Genomic DNA, 19,773 nt, shown 5'->3' on the forward strand with positions numbered 1-19,773 from the left:
GACACATCCACCATCAGTAACATCTACCCTGTCCAGTCCTGTTAGAATTTTATAAGTCTCTATGAGATGCCCCCTTATTTGTCTGAACTCTCGCAAAATCAATCCTAACCTAGTCAATCTCTCCTTATACGTCAGACCCACCATCCCTGGAATCAGGTCTGGTAAACCTTTACTGCACTCCCTCGAGAGCAACAGCATCCTTCCTCAGAAAAGGAGACCGAAACTGCACACAATATTCTTGTCAGAGGCTGAGGACAGATCTTATAGAGATTTATAAAATCATGTGTGACATGGATAGGGTGAACATTCTCAGGGTAGGGGAGTCCAAAATTAGAGGGCATAGGTTTAAAGTGAGAGGGAAAAGATTTAAAAGGGACCGAAGGAGCACTTTTTTCACGCAGAGGGTGGTGTGTGTTTGGAATGAGCTGCCAGAAGAAGTGGAGGAGGCTGGTACAATTACAACATTTAAAAGGAATCTGGATGGATATATGAATAGGAAAGGTTTAGAGGAATATGGGCCCAATGCTGGCAAATGGGACTAGATTAGTTTCAGACATCTGGTTGGCATGGACAAGTTGGATCAAAGGGTCTGTTCCTGTGCTGCAAAACTCTATGACTATGTTGATCATACCAATAAAACATGTACTTGACAGCTGTCACATAATAAACTAAACCATATTTAAGATGAACCTTCTCTACCACACAAGACCAAGCACTTTGTACTTGAAATTAAAAGGATGAGGGGGGCAACAGATCTACCTTATGTACCTTTCACAACAATGACTGTGATAAGGATCCATTGTACAATATCAGTTACCATAGCCTCTTCCTGGGTCAGTTACTATCCCTTATGCTCCATTGCTCTTCTGTATTGTCATTCCTTTCATTTCTTCTACCAGCCCTCTGTCCATAACGACGTCCTCTCTCCTGCCATGAGCGTGTCTGCTATTTATCAATGTGATTTGTCCCCTGTCAGTTACTCCACTCCCTCTGGTCAGTTATTGCACTCTCTCCCCTGTCTGTTACTGTACCCACTCCCTCTATATCCTGTCAGTTACCACAATCTCTCCCTCTCTCTCGTCAGTTACTGCTCTCTCTCTCTCCCTCTCTGTCCTGTCAGTTACTACTCTCTCTCTCTCTCTCCCTCTCCCTCTCTGTCCTGTCAGTTACTGCTCTCTCTCTCTCTCTCCCTCCCTCCCTCTCTCTCTGTCCTGTCAGTTACTGCTCTCTCTCTCTCTCCCTCCCTCCCTCTCTGTCCTGTCAGTTACTGCATTCTCTCTCTCTCCCTCTCTGTCCCATCAGTTACTGCTCTCTCTCTCCCTCCCTCTCTGTCCTGTCAGTTACTGCATTCTCTCTCTCTCCCTCTCTGTCCCATCAGTTACTGCTCTCTCTCTCCCTCCCTCCCTCTCTGTCCCATCAGTTACTGCATTCTCTCTCTCTCTCTGTCCCATCAGTTACTGCTCCCTCTCCCTCCATCCTGTGTGTCCTGAACGCTCTCTTGCACCGCCTGCATGTTTCCTTTCCTCCTGCTTTCTGATGTGTGTCTGTGTTGGCCCATTTCGGCCGGGATCTCCTCCCCAGCCTGACGTCAGTGTCCCGGGGCGGTGCACATACTCTCACACTCGGAGAGAGGGTCAGAGAGTCGGTCGTGGCCTGAGATGGCCGGCAGCCTGGCCTTACAGAGCCCGCAGTGGTTCCCCAGCCACGTCCAGGTGACGGTGCTGAGAGCCAGAGGCTTGAGAGCGAAAGGCAAACACAACAGCAGCGATGCGTTTGCTATCATCCAGCTGGGCAAGGAGAGGTACTGTACCTCGGTGCTGGAGCAGAGCACGGACCCTGAGTGGAAGGAGGAGTGTGTCTTCGAGGTTCTGCCAGACTGGTTGCTGGACGGTGAAGGAGGGGGCCATGGAACAGACAAGGAGCTGCTAATTACCATCATGCACAGGTCCCTGCTGGCCATGGACAAGTTTCTGGGACAGCTCGCCCTGCCCCTGGCTGCAACCTACCGGCACAAGACCAGCAGAAAGCCAGAGTGAGTTCACCGCGCCCCCTCCAATCCTCGCCTCCACCTTCTGGTCGTCCCCCCGTCCCCCCTCATCTCCATCACCCTTCCCCCCCCCCCCTCCCCACTCCCCTCCCCCCCCCCTCCCCACTCCCCTCCCCCCCCCCTCCCCACTCCCCTCCCCCCCCCTCCCCACTCCCCTCCCCCCCCCCTCCCCACTCCCCTCCCCCCCCCTCCCCACTCCCCTCCCCTCCCCTCCCCACTCCCCCCCCCTCCCCTCCCCACTCCCCCCCCCTCCCCTCCCCACTCCCCCCCCCTCCCCACTCCCCCCCCCTCCCCACTCCCCCCCTCCCCCCCCACTCCCCCCCCTCCCCCCCACTCCCCCCCCCTCCCCCCCCTCCCCACTCCCCCCCCCTCCCCACTCCCCCCCTCCCCACTCCCCCCCCTCCCCACTCCCCCCCTCCCCACTCCCCCCCCTCCCCCCACTCCCCCCCCTCCCCCCACTCCCCCCCCTCCCCCCCCTCCCCCCCCTCCCCCCACTCCCCCCCCTCCCCCCACTCCCCCCCCTCCCCCCACTCCCCCCCCTCCCCACTCCCCCCCCTCCCCCTCCCCCCCCCCTCCCCACTCCCCCCCCCCCCCTCCCCACTCCCCCCCCCCCCCTCCCCACTCCCCCCCCCCCCCTCCCCACTCCCCCCCCTCCCCACTCCCCCCCCTCCCCCCCCCTCCCCCTCCCCCCCCCTCCCCCTCCCCCCCCTCCCCCTCCCCCTCCCCCCCCCTCCCCCTCCCCCTCCCCCCCCTCCCCCTCCCCCTCCCCCCCCTCCAGAAGTTGCTTGAAAAAATCTATCCCCTCCCTACCTCCCCACCTATACTCTCTCCACCTATCTTCTTTACTCTCCATCTTCGGTCCGCCTCCCCCTCTCTCCCTATTTATTCCAGTTCCCTCCCCCCATCCCCCTCTCTGATGAAGGGTCTAGGCCCGAAACGTCAGCTTTTGTGCTCCTGAGATGCTGCTTGGCCTGCTGTGTTCATCCAGCCTCACATTTTATTATCTTGGAATCTCCAGCATCTGCAGTTCCCATTATCTCTCATTAACTCCAGTTGGACGGTTCTGTGTTAACTCTGTTTCTGAGTCTGTCCTGTTCCTGCTGAGTTTCTCTAGCACTTTGTCATTATTTCTGGTTCCCAGCATCCACAGTATTTTACTTCAATTTTAGGTATCATTGCATTTTTTAAAAATTTACTGTCTTGAGTAGGTGGTGGTGAGCTGCCTTCTTGAAATGCCGCAGTTCTTTGTGCTGTAGGTTGACCCATGATGTCGCTTAGGAAGGAAATTCTCAGATTTTGACCCAGTGACGGAACAGTGATATATTTCCACGTCAGGATGGTGATTGGATTGGAGGAGAATTTGCAGATGGTGTTCCCATGTAAATGATGCCCTTGCCCTTCTGGTTGAAAGAGGTTGTGGGTTTTGAAATAGTGGCATCAGAGCATTTGTGTTCACCTTGGTTTGATATCCCCTCATGTCGGTGAGCTACCACCGATGTGCTGTTTATGCTCAATTATGTAGAGTCCAGCTTGAACCCACAAATGCCCGGTTCAGGTAATAAAGCGACCTGCTGAGCCCCTGCTAGCAGTTTTTGCAGCCAGTGTCATGGCTTTATGTGGTGGGGTGTTGAGGAGGCACCAGAGGTGTCTTGATGAGAAGTTCTACATTTCAGGAAAGGTTGGGGGTCTCCGTTATATAAAAAGGAGAGGAGGTGTCATGAAATTGTGTAAGGGGAGAGTTGCCACTTGAGCTAACCAAAGGCCATCAATAAAAGACAGTGAGCAATGAGTATTGTAGGCAAAAACAGAAATTGCTGGGAAAGCTCAGCACATCCAACAGCATCTGTGGAGAGAAAGCAGAGTTAACGCTTCGGGTTGAGTGAGGGGGAGATTAGGGTTGGGGGTGTGATTTTTGTGGTTGTGTTTTTTTTAGGGGACGGGTAAGGGTGCATGGGGACTTGGTGGGGTGGTATTGGAGAGTGGGTGTTGTTGGGGGTCATGGGGAGGGGTTGAGAGGGGATGGGGCGTGTTCTGGAGGATGGGGAAAGTGGGGCCTGAGGGACAGGGGGACGGAGGAGAGTCGGGGGCGGTAGAGACCGGGGCCTGGGGCATGAGGAGAGCGGGGTCGGAGAGAGCTGAGCCTGGGGGATGGGGGAGAGCTGGGGTGTGGGGAGAGTGGTGTATGGGAGAGGGGGAGAGTTAAGGATGGGGCCTGGGGGAGGGGGACAGCAGGGCCTGGGGAGGGATGGGAGCTCGGGGTGCGGGGAGAGTGGGGTATGAGGTGCAGCTGTCGAATAGCTGGAGTTTAAAGTGTGCGGCGAGGAGGATCAGATATCTGACTGGAGAACCCAGGGTTACAGGGAAAAGGTTGGAAATAGGGCATGAGGAATGTCATGTCGGCCATGGTCCCACTGATTGTGGGGAAGGCTTGAAGGGCTGAGTGGCCTGCTGTTGTTCCTATTTCTTAAAGTCTTACAGACTCGGGCACACAAAATGCAGATGTCCATTTCCAGCTTGCCTTGCTGACTCCAGTCTGACCGTTGTCTACCTTTTGCTGGCCACCGTCAGCCTCCTCCCCAGGAATCGTGACAGTGAGAGCCGTGTGGTGTGGAAACAGTGCTAGAGAAACTCAGTCGGTGTGTGGGAAGAAAGCAGGGTTAACATTTTTAAGCCTGGTGATTCTTCATCAGAATGTATGGTAGCTGGTGAAAAGTGGTATTCGTGAATCTGGAGTGGGAGCAAAAGGGAGAGGATAGGTGGAGACAAGTTCGGAGAGAGACAGAGATGTGAAAGGGATAAGTGAATGAGATTATGGACAGCTGACTAGGACAAAGAAAAACTTAATAAATGACTGTAATAGCTTAGACTGAGACATGGGTTCATTGTGCTGAATGCAATCTTTTTGTTATCATGGGCTTGGGAGTACATGGGAATAGGTGGCTGTGCTAAAAGAAACCCGAGTCATATCAGAACAAAGCAGGAATTGCAGCTGCTGGAGTCAGTGTCAATACAGTGCTGAGCTGGAGGAATACAGCAGGCCAGGCAGCGTCAGAGGACCAGAAGTTTTACAGCATTCATCAGGACTCGGGGGTGGGTGAAGGGAACCTGGAAACAAATGGGAAGGAAGGTAGGTGGGATGGTGATAGGTGACTGCAGGCAGGGGGGTAGTGGAGATTGGTCACTGGGATGGTTGGGGTGGATAGATGGGAGAGAAGCTTGTCAGGTCAAGGAGGCGGGAATGAGAGGGAGGGTTGGACATGGGATGAGGCGGGACTGGGGGGATTTTGAAAGTGACGAATTCCACATTTAGGCCATCAGGCTATAGGCTCCTGAGACAGAATGAGGTGTTGCACCTCCAGTTTGCAGGTGGTGTCATTGTGTCACTGGAGGAGGGCCAGGATGGACATGTCACTCAGAGTGGGAGGGGGAGTTAAAATGGTTGGCAACTGGAAGGTGTACAGAGTGCAGTTGCTTCATGAGCCTCTGAGTCTGCATTTGGTCTCACCGATGTAGAGTAGCAATGGGCACCCATGTGGACCCAAACTATGCCTGCATCTTGTAGGATACGTGGAATAGTCCCTTTTCTACTGTTACATTGGCACTATCCCCCACTATATCGATGATTGTATTGGTGCTATCTCGTGCTCCCACAAGGAGCTTGAATAGTTCAACTTTCCTAACACCTCCACCCCCAACCTCATTCACCTGGACCATTTTGAATACCTCCGTCTCCTTCCTGCACCTCCCAGTCTCTGTCTTTGGTAACCACTTCAACACCAACATCTATTTCAAACCCACTGACACCCACAGCTACCAAGACTACGCATTCTCTCACCCACCTTCCTGTAAGAATACAATCCCCTACTCTCAATTCCTCCGCCCCCAAGATGGGGCATTCTACTCCCACATATCTCAGTTGTCCTCTTTCGAGGACCGTAATTATCCCCCTCTGGTGATCAAAAGTGCCCTCAGCTGCATCTTTTAGATTACTTGCACTTCTGTCCTCAAACCCCCTCCCCCCAACAAAAATAAGGAGGGAGCCCCCGCCGGTCCTCACTCACCACTCCACATCCAACGCTTAATCCTCTGCCATTTCAACCAACTACTATTTGACCCCACAACCAAAGAAGTATTCCCCTCCCCACCCCTCTCTGCCTTTAGTAGGGACCACGCTCTCTTCACGACTCCCTCATCCACTCCACACTCCCCACTAACCCCACCACCCCAGTACCTTTCCCTGCAACTGCAGGAAGTGCTACGCTTGCCCCTACACCTCCCCCTCACCTCCATCCAAGGCCCCAGACTCTGTAAATAAAACCTGTACATCCTCCAACCTGGCCTACTTTATTTGTTGCTGCCAATGTTGCCTCCTGTACATCAGTGAGACCAACAGCAGACTTGATGACCGATTCACAGAGCATCTACCTCCACCCCCGTGTACATAAAAATCAACCACCCTTCTGGTTGCTAACCGTTTCAACCCCCCCCCTCTCCCACTCCCTGGGTGACATGTCCATCCTGGGCTGCCTCCAGTGCCACAATGATGCCACCTGGAAACTGCAGGAGCATCACCTCATTCCGCCTCGGGATCTGACAGGCCAATAGCCTAAACATGGAATTCACCAGTTTTAAAATCTCCCCATTCCCAGCCTCAACCCTATCTGCAGACACAAGCTGTCCATCTTCTTCCACACCTATCCACTCCAACCTTTCCACTGATTGATCTCCACTACCCTCTACCTGCATCTGCCAATCACCATCACACTTACCTCCCCCCGCCAAAAACCCCACCGCTCCATTTATTTCTGAGCTCCCTTCCCCCTACCCCTCCCCACTCCTGGTGAAGGATCCCGACCGGAAATGCCAACTCTGCTGCTGCCCGATCTGCTGTGTTCCTCCAACTCCACACTCTGTCATAATAGAACTGGAAGGATGGAATCAGGCTGAGTTATTGAACTGATGTTGATGTTAGAGGCTGCAGGGTTAAGCACTGGCTGGAGTGAGGGTAAACTGTGTACCCACTCTAGATACCCCTGGCCTTTCCAGCTATGTTCACCAGGTAGTGAGTCGGTTAGGTTTCTGCTGTTGTTAGCCCCCCCCGCCTTTCTGAGCTCCAGATTTGTCGTCATCTTGTAGTGTTGCTATTGCTGGCCGGACTCAGTCCAGCTAACTCTCTTTAAATAAGTGCAAAATCTTGGTGGCCTTTGGGCCTGCTTGGCTGGGTATCACAAAATAATGAGGCCTGGATGCTGGAGCAGGTTTAAAAAGTGGTTTCCTCCCAGTCCCAATGTCCACCGCATTTCTTTCAAGCCTCTCAGCTAGAGTTTAGAACGGGCTGTATAATGAAAGAAAATGTTCTTGCGTTGAATGTAACATCCTAGTGAGTGTGTAGGTGTTGCAATCTTAGGGCAGTGTGCCCTGTAAGGGAAACATTGCATACACAGGCACTTCTGTAATCCTTAATTTAGTATTTCTAAATAGACTGAGTGTGGTTGATACCAATTTTTTTCAGTGTGGGTGTGCATGGGATGTGCCTGCAAACAGTTTTCCCGATTGGAATTGAATTCCTGAGCAACCTCAGACTCCCAACTCTTCCCCTGTTTCATCTGTTCTCTTTTACTGACACTATTCTTGGTTACGCCTGTGTGTATTCCTCACACAGTCATACACACTCTTCCAGCTCCCTGAATTCAGTGACCCAGAGTGACCTGTCATCCTCTGATTTAACTCTGTCCCAGGAATCAAGCCTATACCCTTTCATCCTCCCACCCTCAGTTCTGTCTCACCCGCACTCTGTGAAAGCCAGCCATGTCCTGCCACTGTTGCTGTACCACTGGATCCTAGAAGTGAAATTTCACTACCTCCAGTCATCCCAGTGGTAAAATTATGCATTGGATTAAGTGGTCGGATTGAGGTAAACATTATTAATGAGTGGGTCTACAGTTAAGAGAACTGTAGCAATATCTGATTGTAGCCAGTGTTTGCTGACAGGGGTTTTCTCAAAGGTTAATCTCTGTGTAATTGTAAAGAGATCTGAATTCTGGGTAAGGGTTATTTGCTGCGTAACTGCAGGGTAAGACTGCAGATATACAAATTTGGCAGTGTAAGGGTTAATTACTGTGGAACTGAAGATACCAATGCAGCAGGGTAAGGGTTAATAGCTGCATAATTCAAGAGTAAGGGTTAATTATGTCAGAATGAAATTTATTTCATTTTTCAGTTTGTTGAACTCGCTTTGAATAACCAGTGCGCCCCTGCCCCCACCAACACCTTTTAGGGCTGTGGTGACTAGTTCACTAAAAACCTAACACACTGCAGTATTTCCCTCTTCAGGGAAAGGAGAAATGAAAACTGATATTGTGTTGCAACAGCCTTAATGATAGGTTAATGGTCTAGGTGATGACTTTATCGGCAATGGAACAGCGTGACAGCCAGTGTCCCCACCCAACACCCAACTTTCTCTGTGCAGTGCCGGCAGCGTCTGTCCAAAGCTTTCCGAAATAACTCTCCGAGGCTGATTTGATATCAGCCTGTTTTAGAATTAGCAGTTAACCAGCATGTCTTTCATAATTTCATCTTGCTTTGTCTTACTATTGAGCCTTATCCAGTACCTTTACAACAAATATTCAAAGAAATTGTTAAAAAGAAACACTTTTAAGTTAGTTTTTGTCATGGGTGTTCCTCAGTGTGTTGTCCTGGTCATTCTTTGGAATTCCAGGACAATCCTGGAATGTTAAGACCTGATGAGAGTCTGGGATTGCCACTTGAAGCAGTTCCTTGGCTGAAGAACAGGTTAGGGAGGCGCGGATGAGCTCGGCTGGTTTTGGGATGCAGTGGGGGGAGGGAAGATTTTGAAGGTTGTGAAATCCACATTGATACCATTGGGCTGCAGGGTTCTGAAGAGGAATATGAGTTGCTGTTCCTGCAACCTTCGGGTGGTATCGTTGTGGCACTGCAGAAGGCCCAGGATGGACACACAAACATCAGCTTTTCAGCTCCTGAGATGCTGCTTGGCCTGCTGTATTCATCCAGCTCTACACCTTGTTATATTGGATTCTCCAGCATCTGTAGTTCCCATTGTCTCTAACGATCTGCAGATGTGGGTTTGAATCCCGCCATGGCAGATGGTAGATTCTGAATTCAATAATAATCTGGAATTCAGAGTCTCATGATGACAGTGACACCAAAACCCACCTGGTTCAGTAATATCCTTTAGGGAAGGAAGCTGCCGTTTTCCACCTGGTCTGGCCTACATGTGACTCCAGACCCACAGTAATGTGGGTGACCTCTGTCTGCCCTCTGGGCAATATGGGATGGGCAGTAAATTCTGCCTGGCCAGTGAGGCCTTTATTCCATGAATGAATAATTTTTAAAAATTCCCTCCATAGCCTTGTAGGATTTACTTGTATTTGGAAACAAATGAAATTTGTAGGGATAGTCAGCATGGCTTTGCATAGGGCAGGACTCGTTTGACAAGTTTGATTCAGTATTATGCAGAGGTGAAGGTGATTGAGGGTCAAGCAGTGGATGTTGTTTCCATGGACTTCATTGAAGTATTTGACAAGGCCTCTCATTGTAGGTTGGACAAGAAGATTGAGTCACGTGGGATCCACAGTGAGTTGGTAAGTTAGATACAAAATTGGTTTGGTCATAGTAAACAGAGGGTTTTTGTGGAGGACTGTTTCTCTGACGGAGATATATGACTAGCGGTGTTTTGTAGGCATCAGTGCCAGGGCCTGTGTTGTTTGTAATAAATACAAATGATTTGGATGAAAATGTAGGTAGTCTGATTAGTAAGTTTGCAGGAGAGATGAAAACTGGAGGATTGTGTATAACGAAGAAGGTTATCAAAGGATAAAACAGGATATAGATCAGTTGGGAAGTGAAATGGCAGATGGAGTTTAGGTGATGCATTTTGGGAGGTCAAATGCAAGAGGAATGTGTACAGTAAATGGCAGGCCGTTTAGGAGCACTGGTATACAGGGGGATCATTGCATGTAGGTGTATAGTTCCTGAAAATGGCAATAAGAGTGGATAAAATGGAAAAGAAAGTATACGGCATGCTTCATCAGTTGGAGCATTGAGTACAACAGTTGGCAAGTCATTTTACAGGTGTTTTAAACTTTGTACAGACCACGTTTGGAGTATTGGGTACAGTTCTGGTCACCACACTACAGGAAGGATGTGGAAGCTTGCAGAGAGGCTTACCCGGATGTTGCCTGGATTGGAGTGTACTAGCTATAAGGCGAGGTTGGATGAACTTGGATTCCTTTAGCTAGAGGCTGAGGAGCGACCTGATAGAAGTCTGTAAAATTATCAGACGCATGCTTAGGGTGAATAGTAAGTCTTTTGTTTCCCCTCGGGTAGAAATGTCAAATGCTGAGGACGCAGGTTTGAGGCAAGAGGGAGAAAGTTTAAGGGAAATGTGTCAGGCAAGATGTTTACTCACAGGATGGTAGTTGCCTGGGACTCGCTGCCTGGAGGGGCGCGCGAAGCAGATATGATGGCAAAGTTTAACAGGCATTTAGGCAGACACATGAACAGGCAGAGAACACAGAGATATGGATCATGTGCAGGGGAATGGGATTGGTTTAGAATGGCATCATCATCAAAGACATGGCGGGCCAAAGGGCATGTTCCTGTGCTGTATTGCAATTTAATGCAAGATCCTTATTTTGGAACTGCACTCCTTAACTCTAGTATCTCCCAAGAAGGGGAGACATCTTCACAGCTCCACCTACTCAAGTCCCCTCGGGTGATCTGATTGAAAACATAAGATCCTATCATTATTAATTCCAATGGATAAAAAAAAACACAGAATTGTTATGGTGCAGAAGGAGGCCATTAACCTGTTGTGCCCACGCTGGAAGCATCATTACCCAGTGCCAATCTCCCACCTTACTCTTGCATGCTATTTCGATTGGAATGACCATCCAATGCCATCTTGAATGCTTCAGTTGAGTCTACTTCCACTACATTTCCAGGCAGTGCATTCCAGACAGGGCCAGCCTGTCTAACCTTTTCTTATCAGGATGTGCTGTACCCTCCTGCGAGTCAGCCTTGTGATGCTTCTCTCCTTAGTCAGGAGGCCAGAACCCTGCACAGCGCTGTAAGTGTGCGCTGCCCCGTCCCACTGCAGTAAAATCAATTCTACTCCTTTGTCTGTGAATGATAAATTTCATTTTCCTTCCTAATGACTTGCTGTGTTTGTGTGCCAACTTTTTGTGACAGTATACCAGAACTCTCCAGATCCCTCTGGACTGCAACATTCTGCATTCTATCTCAGTTTAAATGCTATTCTGCTCTTCTCTTCCTCCTGCCAAAGTGGACACATTATACTTCAGCTGTCAGTGTCTTTGCCGACTTACTGAACTTTTACAGAATGTTTGCATCCTCCTCACAACTTATTTTCCTACCTATCTTGGCGTCATCAGCAAACCTGCTTACAACGTAGGCGATCCCTCTGTCCAAGTCACTAACGTAGATTGTAAGGAGTTGCGGCCCCAGCACTGATCCCTGTGGCATTGCTGAAATTAATAGAACATAGAACACAGAACAGTACAGGCCCTTCGGCCCACGATGTTGTGCCGAACTTTTACCCTAAACCTAAGGTCTATCTAACCTCTACCCCTACCTTACACTATCATCCATAGGCCTACCTAATAGCTGCTTGAATGCCCCAAATGAGGCTGACTCCACTACCCTCTCCGGCAATACATTCCACGCCCCTACCACTCTCTGAGTGAAGAACCTACCTCTGACGTCTCCCTGACTATCTACCTCCACTCACTTTAAAACTGTGCCCCCTCCTAATAGCTACCTGTACCCTAGGGAAAAAGTCTCTGTCCACTCTATCCACACCTCTGACCATTTTGTACACCTCAAATCCATTTATCCTGGTGGTGGGGGAAATAAAACTGGGAGGGGGAAGCAGAGCAGATTGGCTGAGAGCTGAGCACATAGGCCAGGTCAATGCTTGCTGCAGAGTTCAGAAAAAAAGTGGTAATAAGTGAAGAAAACAACAGTGTATTAGTCACAGTGAAATAACGTTCTTGAGGCCATTAAGTGAAATGTTTCCTTTCTTTCCTGACCGCAGGCTTTGTTGCTCTGATTCATTGATCGCATCTAGGCTTGGTCCTGACAGAGCGCTGCGTCTGCAGCAGGCTGCTGACACAGCAGCTTAGCACTCTGCTCAAACTGGACTCTGTCCAGCCTCTTGAGATTTAAGTGCACCGCATCGTTCAGCTATTTAGCACATGGGCAGGATTTTTCTGAACTGTATCAGCAGGTCTCATTAGGCTGATTTATTCAGGATGTTGAGGGTGTTCCGAGTGGGAATGAGCAGGAGCCATTTGCCAGTTTATTGTAAACACAGCTTACACTTGCCTCCTCGGTTTAAACTCCTGAATTGTTCAAATAGGAGTTGCGCCCTGCAGTTTGAATACAGCAACCTAGGGAGCTTGCAATGACAACTTCCCATTTACTCCACTCTGCTAAATCCAAATGGATCCAACCCCTTGCCTTGTCATTTCATAGAAGTTTAGCAGAGCAAAAGGAGACCTTTCGGCCCGTTGAGCTTGGACCTCTTAAAAGAGCTCCCCAATTAGCCTGACACCCCTTCTCTTTCCCTGCAGATGTCTCCCTCGGAAAGATTTACCCAGTTTTCCTGTGGAAGTTATTGCTGCCCTGGTGATCTTTAAGATGACCTATTCTCTCTACCTAGCCACCCTTTTTTACTCTTAATATAGGACATCTTGGGACTATCTTTAACGTTATCCACTGGATGCATCCCATACCTTCCTTTCGCTGTCCTGATTTCCCTCTTAAATGTGCTCCTACACTTTCTATTGTCATCTAGGGATTCACTTGAGCTCAATAGCTCAAACCCAGTGTATCCGGCCGCCTTTTTCCCCGACTAGAGCCTCATTATCCCTTGTCAGCCCAGGAATCCCTAAACCTGCCAGCTTTTCCCTTCACCCAAACAGGGACGTGCTGATTCTGGACACTTGATGTCACACTTTTGAAAGCCTCCCATTTGTCAGTCATTCCTTTTCCTTCAGACAGACTCACCCAATCGATTGCTGATAGACCCTGCCTAATGGCCCCAAAATTTGCCCCGCTCCAGTTTAGCACCTTAACCTGTGACCCGTCCTATCTTTTTCCATAACTACGTTAAAACTAAGAGAATTACGGTCACTGGACCCAAAGTGCTCTCCAACTGACACTTCAGTCACTTGTCCGACCTTGTTTCTTCAGACATGGTCCGGTGTTGCATCCTCCTGAGTAGGGCTCTCTACATATTAATTTAGGAAACTTGGACACTTTTGACAAATTCTATCCCATCCAGGCCTTTTACACTCTGTTCAGTGGCAGGAAGATTGGTAACCAGTTTTGCCTAACTTAATTTTCCTAAATCTGAACATCATCTGCCCTGCTTACTGGAGGCAGCAAACCCAGCCTCTCCAATTTGCTTAGATCGCTGAAGCCCCTCAGCTGAAAACATTCTCGTCAATCCCTTCTGCTCCAAGGCCTTGACACGCTTCCAAAATTATACACAATACTCTGGTTGAGTATTGATGATTTAGAAATGTTAATCAAAGCTTCCCAGCTTGTTTACTCTTTCCTTCTATTCGTGAGGCCAGGGACCCCTCTATGTCTTTTGGACAGCTGTCTTCACCTACCTGACAGCTTCAGAGATTAATGTACATGTGGTCCCAGGGATCTCGATGTGGAAAACCCCTTCCCAGTAATTCCCGTTGTAGACTTCAGATGAAGGAGGCCATTTGGCTCATCATGTCTGCGCTAGTCAACAGTGATCTATCTGCAGTAATTCGATTTTCAAGATTTTGTTCCATATTCCTGTGTAATTCCCTGCCCAGTGAAACAGTTGAGGTTACGTTGTTAAATGTTTTTAAGGCAATGTTGATGTTTGAACAGGAAAGGAGTTAAGGGCTATGGTGAAAGGGTGAGTAAGTGGAGCCGAGTCCATGAAAAGATCAGCCATGATCTTATTGAATGGTGGAGCAGGCTCGCTGGGGCCGGATGGCCCGCTCCTGCTCCTGCTCCTGTTTCTCATGTTCTTGTGTGCTGGAGGCTATGGTAACCCAAGTGAATCCCTAAATACTGCTGAATGTTTCAAAAGTTTCTGATTCAAACATGCTTTTGGGCAGTAAGTTCCAGACTGTCACTACTCTCTGGGTGAAAAATATACCCTTCGACTCCCCTCTTGGCTTTGTATCTCTTTCCTTATATCTGTGTCCTCTGGTTGCTGACCCTTTCACTAAATGGAAAAGTACTGTCTTCCTATGCACCCTCTCTGTGGCCCCCAACCTTACACACCTATTTCAGGTCCCCTCTCAACGTTCGGTGCTCCGAGGAAATCAACCCCAACCTGCCTAATCTTTCCTTGTTGCTCAGACCCTCCAGCACGGGCAAAGTCCTGGTAAATCTCCTCCGCATCCTTTCCAGTCCTATGACATCTTGTTAGAACATAGTGCTCACTTTCACAGCACATTTACTGGTTTTGGAACAGTACAGAGATGTTTAGCACAGCTCCTAAGCAGGGATTGCATGTAAATTTGGGAAAAGTTCCATAATATTGAGGTAAGCTTAAAGCTGGATGACTGCTTTGCAAAGCAGAGTGATGGCTACAGGTTTCAGTTCCCGTACCAATTGACGTTAGCATGAAGGGCGTTCCTTCTCAAACTCTCCCCTTGTCTGAGACATGGTGACCCTTAGGTTAAACCACCACTCGGATAACAAGGTGTGGAGCTGGATGAACACAGCAGGCCAAGCAGCATCTGAGGAGCAGGAAAGCTGACGTTTCGGGCCTAGACCCTTCATCAGAAAAAGGGTCTGATGAAGGGTTTAGGCCTGAAACGTCAGCTTTTGTGCTCCTAAGATGCTGCTTGGCCTGCTGTGTTCATCCAGCTCTACGCCTTGTTATCTCGGATTCTCCAGCGTCTGCAGTTCCTATTATCTCTTAAACTGCCACTAATTTGCTCTCTTGTTAGAGACGTCCCATGGACTGGTGGGACTTTATCTTTTAGAATGTGTTGATCAGACTGCACACAATACTCCAGCTGTGGCCTAAATAGCAATTTACACAACATCTTATTGTGTAGCATTTCAATGGAGTGTACCCCTTCCAAATTACTCCCACTCTGAAATCCCAATGGATCAATCTTTTTTTTATTTTCCATTCAATCACATGGAATAAATTGAAGTGCAGAGCATTTGAGCTCTCTCTCAGTAACACAATGTATACCAGCCTGCTGAAAGTACAGTCCCTAATGGTATTTTGAACTCTACCTGATTGATGCACTGAGAGTAGCCGTCTACAACAGATGTAGATTGCTTCTTCACTTCGTACAATCAGTCAAATTCCGAAAGCAAGCATAACATTTTGCTGGCCAGCGAGCTATCTATCCTGGTTAAGCAGCCCATCATTTAGTGCTGTGTCATTGCTTTTATTTTAGAATATAAATGCACAGTCATGAGGGCTTCTGACTGCTGAGCTTGTAAAGGAAATAACCTTAAAAGCTCACAGCTGGTGGGGGAGAAGGGGAGAAAGAGAGAGATAATTGTGCTACCTTTGATAATAGTAGGTCCAATATTTGAAGAAACTTTATACAGCATTTTTGTGTAGATGTGATTTGGAAATCAATTGTTTCCTGAAATTACAGCGTGGCTAAATGTTGTTTGCCTCCAAGGAGAACAATATACTGTCAAGGATTTGAACAAGGACAAATGAGAAGATACGACTATGGATGGGATAGAATTAAAACTGTACTTACATTCTAGGGGTAGTTTCAAGTTCTGATTTCAAGTGCAGTACTTTGTAAGATGTGGTGACCTGTCAACACAGCAACTTAGGATGATCTGGAATGCACTGGCTTTCAGGATAGGGGAAGCAAGTTTATTAACATTATTCTGAAAGGAAATTAGACAAACGCTTGAAGAGGAAATGTTGCACAGCAGGGAGAGTAAGACTGACTGTATAAAAAGCGAAAGAACTGCAGATGATGTAAGTTGGAGACAAAAATAGAAGTTGTGAGAAAAGCTCAGCAGGTCTGGTGGCATCTATGGAGAGAAATCAGAGCTAACAATCCCGAAGGTCAACAGGACCTTTCCTTGGAGAGAGGACAGTTGGACAGACAAAGGAATTGATAGCGATCTGGCTAGGGGAGTGAAGATTGATATTAATGAAGACTGTTGGTGGCTAACAAGAGGTTGTGTGTAATAGCAGACTGTGATAACAAGGACTGGAGGAAGAGGAGGCAGTGGGGGATAGAGGCCATACAAGCAAGGATCAAAAGTAAACCACTCAGCCCTTCGAGCCTGCTGTGCTGTTCCACAAGATCACAGCTGATCTGATGTTAACCTCAACTCTCTATTCCTGCGTTTCCCTGATAATCTTTTACCTCCTTAGTCACCAAGAATCTATCAACCTCTGGACCTCTCTGGCAACCACCTAAAAACTGATGTCTATTTCAAGCCCACCAACTCCTACAGCTACCTAGAATGCACCTCCTCCCACCCACCTTCCGACAAACATTCCATCTCCTATTCCCAATTCCTCCGCCTCCGCTGCGTCTACTCCCAGGATGAGGCATTCCACTCCCCAAAATCTCAGATGTCCTTGTTCTTCAAGGACCGCAACATCCCCACCGCACAACCCCACACCCCCCAATGGTCGAGAACGCCCTCAACTGTGTCTCACGCAACTCATCCCTCACACCCCCTCCCCGCAATAGCAACCAGAACAAAATCCCCTCGTCTTCACGTACAATGCGAACAACTTCCTCCATCTGCAATCCGACCCCACCACCAAAGACACTTTTCCATCCCCACCCTTGTCTGCCCTCCGGAGAGACCACTCTCTCTGTGAGTCCTTCGTCCGCTCCACACTCCCCTCCAACCCCACCACACCCGGCACCTTCCCCTGCAACCGCAGAAAGTGCTACACTTGCCCCCACACCACCTCCCTCACCCCCATCCCAGGCCACAAGAAGACTTTCCACGTCGAGCATGCGTTCACCTGCACATCTGTCAATGTGGTATACTGCATCTGCTGTTCCTGTTGTGGCTTCCTCTACTGCGGTGGAAACCAAGCGGAGGCTTGGGGACTGCTTTGCAGAACACCTATGCTTGGTTCGCACTAAACAACTGCACCTCCCATTCGTGAACCATTTCAACTTCCCTCTCCCATTCCTCAGACGACATGTCCATCCTGGGCCTCCTGCAGTGCCACAGCGATGCCACCTGATGGTTGCAGGAACAGCAACTCATATTCCGCTTGGGAACCCTGCAGCCCAATGGCATCAATGTGGATTTCACAAGCTTCAAAATCTCCCCTCCCCCACTGCATCCCAAAACCAGCCCAGCTTGTCCCTGCCTCCGTAACCTGTTCTTCCTCTCAACTATCCCCCCCCCAACCCACCTCAAGCTCCACCCCTATCTTCTACCTACCACCTCATCCCACCTCCTTGACCTGTCCATCCTCCCTGGACTGACCTATCCCCTCCCTACCTCCCCACTTACACTCACCTTTACTGCCTCCATCCCCCCTCTTTGACTTGCCTGTCTCCTCTCTACCTATCTTCTCCTCTATGCATCTTCTATCTGCCTCCCCCCCCTCCCTATTTATTTCAGATCCCCCTTCCCCTCCCCCATTTCTGAAGAAGGGTCTCGGCCCAAAACATCAGTTTTCCTGCTCCTCTAAATGCTGCTTGGCCTGCTGTGTTTGTCCAGCTCCACACCTTGTTACACATTACAGAAGGGGAGGTTCAGGAAGTTTTGGAGGATATAAAGGTGGATAAGTCTCTGGGATGTGGTCTGTCCAGAATGCGTTGGGAAGTAAGGGAGGAAATTGCAGGACCGCTTGCAGAAATATTTGCATCATCTATAACTGTGGGTGAGGTTCCTGATGACTGGCTAATGTAGTACCTTTGTTTAAGAAAGGTTATAAGGAGAAACTATAGGAACTGGGGAACTATAGACCTGTGAGTCTGATTTCAGTTGTGGGTAAATTGTTGGAGGCGATTATATAAGATTGGATTTATGGATATCTGGAGAGGCAAAAATTGAATAGGGACAGTCAGCGTTGTTGTGTTCAAAGGAAAATTGTGTCTCTCAAACTTGATTGAGCTTTATGAGGAAGTTACCGTAAGGGTTGATGATGGCAGAGCAGTAAAAATTCTTTATTTGGATTTTAGTAAAGCCATTGACAAGGTTCTGCACTTTTTTTCCCTTTATTCATTCAGGGGATGAGGGCATCGCTGGCTGGAACAATATTTATTGCCCATCCCTAATTGCCCAGATGGCATTTATGAGTTCAATCACATTGCTGTGGGTCTAGGGTCACATGTAGGCCAGATCACGTAAGGATGGCAGATTCCTTCCCTAAAGGACATTAGTGAAACAGATGGGTTTTTCCAACAATTGACAATAGATTCATGGTCATTATTAAATGATGGTGCACTAATTAATGAAGTTGTCACATGGGATTCAGATTGAGCTTGCCAAATAGATAAATAATTGGCTTAATGGCAGGAGGCAGAGAGTAGCGGTGGAGGGTTACCTTTCTGACTGGGGGCCTGTCACCAGAGGATTGGTTCTGGGTCCCCTTTTGTTTGTCATTTATGTAAATGATTTGGATGAGAATATAGAAAGCATGGTTAGTGTGTTTGCAGACTAGACCAAAATTGATGGCAGAGTAGACTGAAGAAGATTTTCTAAGATTACAAAGGGATCCTGATCAAATGGATTAATGGGCTGAAAAATGGCAGATCGAGTGCAATCTGAATAAATGTGAGTTATTGCATTTTGGTACAACAAACAAGGGTCGGGCTTATACAGTTAATGATGGGGCCTTGGGTAGTGTTGTAGAACAGAGGGACCAAGGGGTACGCTACATAATTCTTATAGACAGGATGGTTAAGAAGGTGTTTGGCGCACTTACCTTCAGTGCTCAGTCCTTTTGAGAAGTCATGAAGAGGTTGTACAGGATATTGGTGATGCCCCTTCTGTTTGGTTCTGTGGAACATAATCTCTGTCATACCCCCTCTGAAATCACTCAGGCTAACTATCAGCCTGCGAACCTGGGAGGTCTCCTGACAGTGCTGTGTTAATTGTGCTTCATATTATCACTGTTTGATGTCCCACTTTCACTTTATTGGGTCCTCTGTTATTTCAGTATGAGATGTCCTGTACAGTCACAAGTTATAGGATCTCACCACTAATAGCCCCTTTTAATGTGCATCCAGATACCTGAAGGTCTGGTTGTCAGTTTGGCTCAATATCATTGTTTTTCTTGCCTCTGAAACTATCTTGTGTATTCAAACTCTGTTCAAGAATTAGAGTAGCCTGTGACGAAACTCCATCAGTTTATACCTTCCTGATTCCTGCAACATCTTGCAGGTCTAAAATCAGTCAGTGAAAGCCCAATAATAAGATAAAAATTGGAAATAAGTGCAGAGAATGCTGGAGAAACTCAGCAGATCTGGCAGCATCTGTGGAGAGAGAAACAGAGTTAAGGTGTTGAGTCTGGTATGGCACTTGTTCTAAAAGCCTGATGTCAAGTTTTACATTTAACATAGAACATAGAACACAGAACATTACAGCACAGTACAGGCCCTTCGGCCCTCGATGTTGAGCCGACCTGTCATACCGATCTGAAGCCCATCTAACCTACACTATTCCATGTACGTCCATATGCTTATCCA

General features: G+C 48.4%; 1 protein-coding gene and 1 non-coding gene across 3 annotated transcripts in view; both read left to right on the forward strand.

The window, feature by feature from the left end:
- Positions 1-1,369: 1,369 nt before the first annotated feature.
- LOC125457548 (rab11 family-interacting protein 1-like) overlaps positions 1,370-19,773 on the forward strand; it is a 104,626-nt gene continuing 86,222 nt past the window's right edge. For both annotated transcript variants that reach the window (XM_048541918.2, XM_059650620.1), the window contains exon 1: positions 1,370-2,032. In XM_048541918.2, the coding sequence (XP_048397875.2) occupies positions 1,659-2,032 (374 nt within the window). In that variant the 5' untranslated portion in view covers positions 1,370-1,658. The remainder of the gene's footprint in view (positions 2,033-19,773) is intronic.
- LOC125460128 (U6 spliceosomal RNA) lies at positions 14,541-14,647 on the forward strand. Its single transcript, XR_007249187.1, has one exon. It is a non-coding gene; the product is annotated as a U6 spliceosomal RNA (small nuclear RNA).

This window comes from Stegostoma tigrinum, chromosome 1 (assembly GCF_030684315.1).
Source record: "Stegostoma tigrinum isolate sSteTig4 chromosome 1, sSteTig4.hap1, whole genome shotgun sequence".
Classification (NCBI taxonomy): domain Eukaryota; kingdom Metazoa; phylum Chordata; class Chondrichthyes; order Orectolobiformes; family Stegostomatidae; genus Stegostoma; species Stegostoma tigrinum.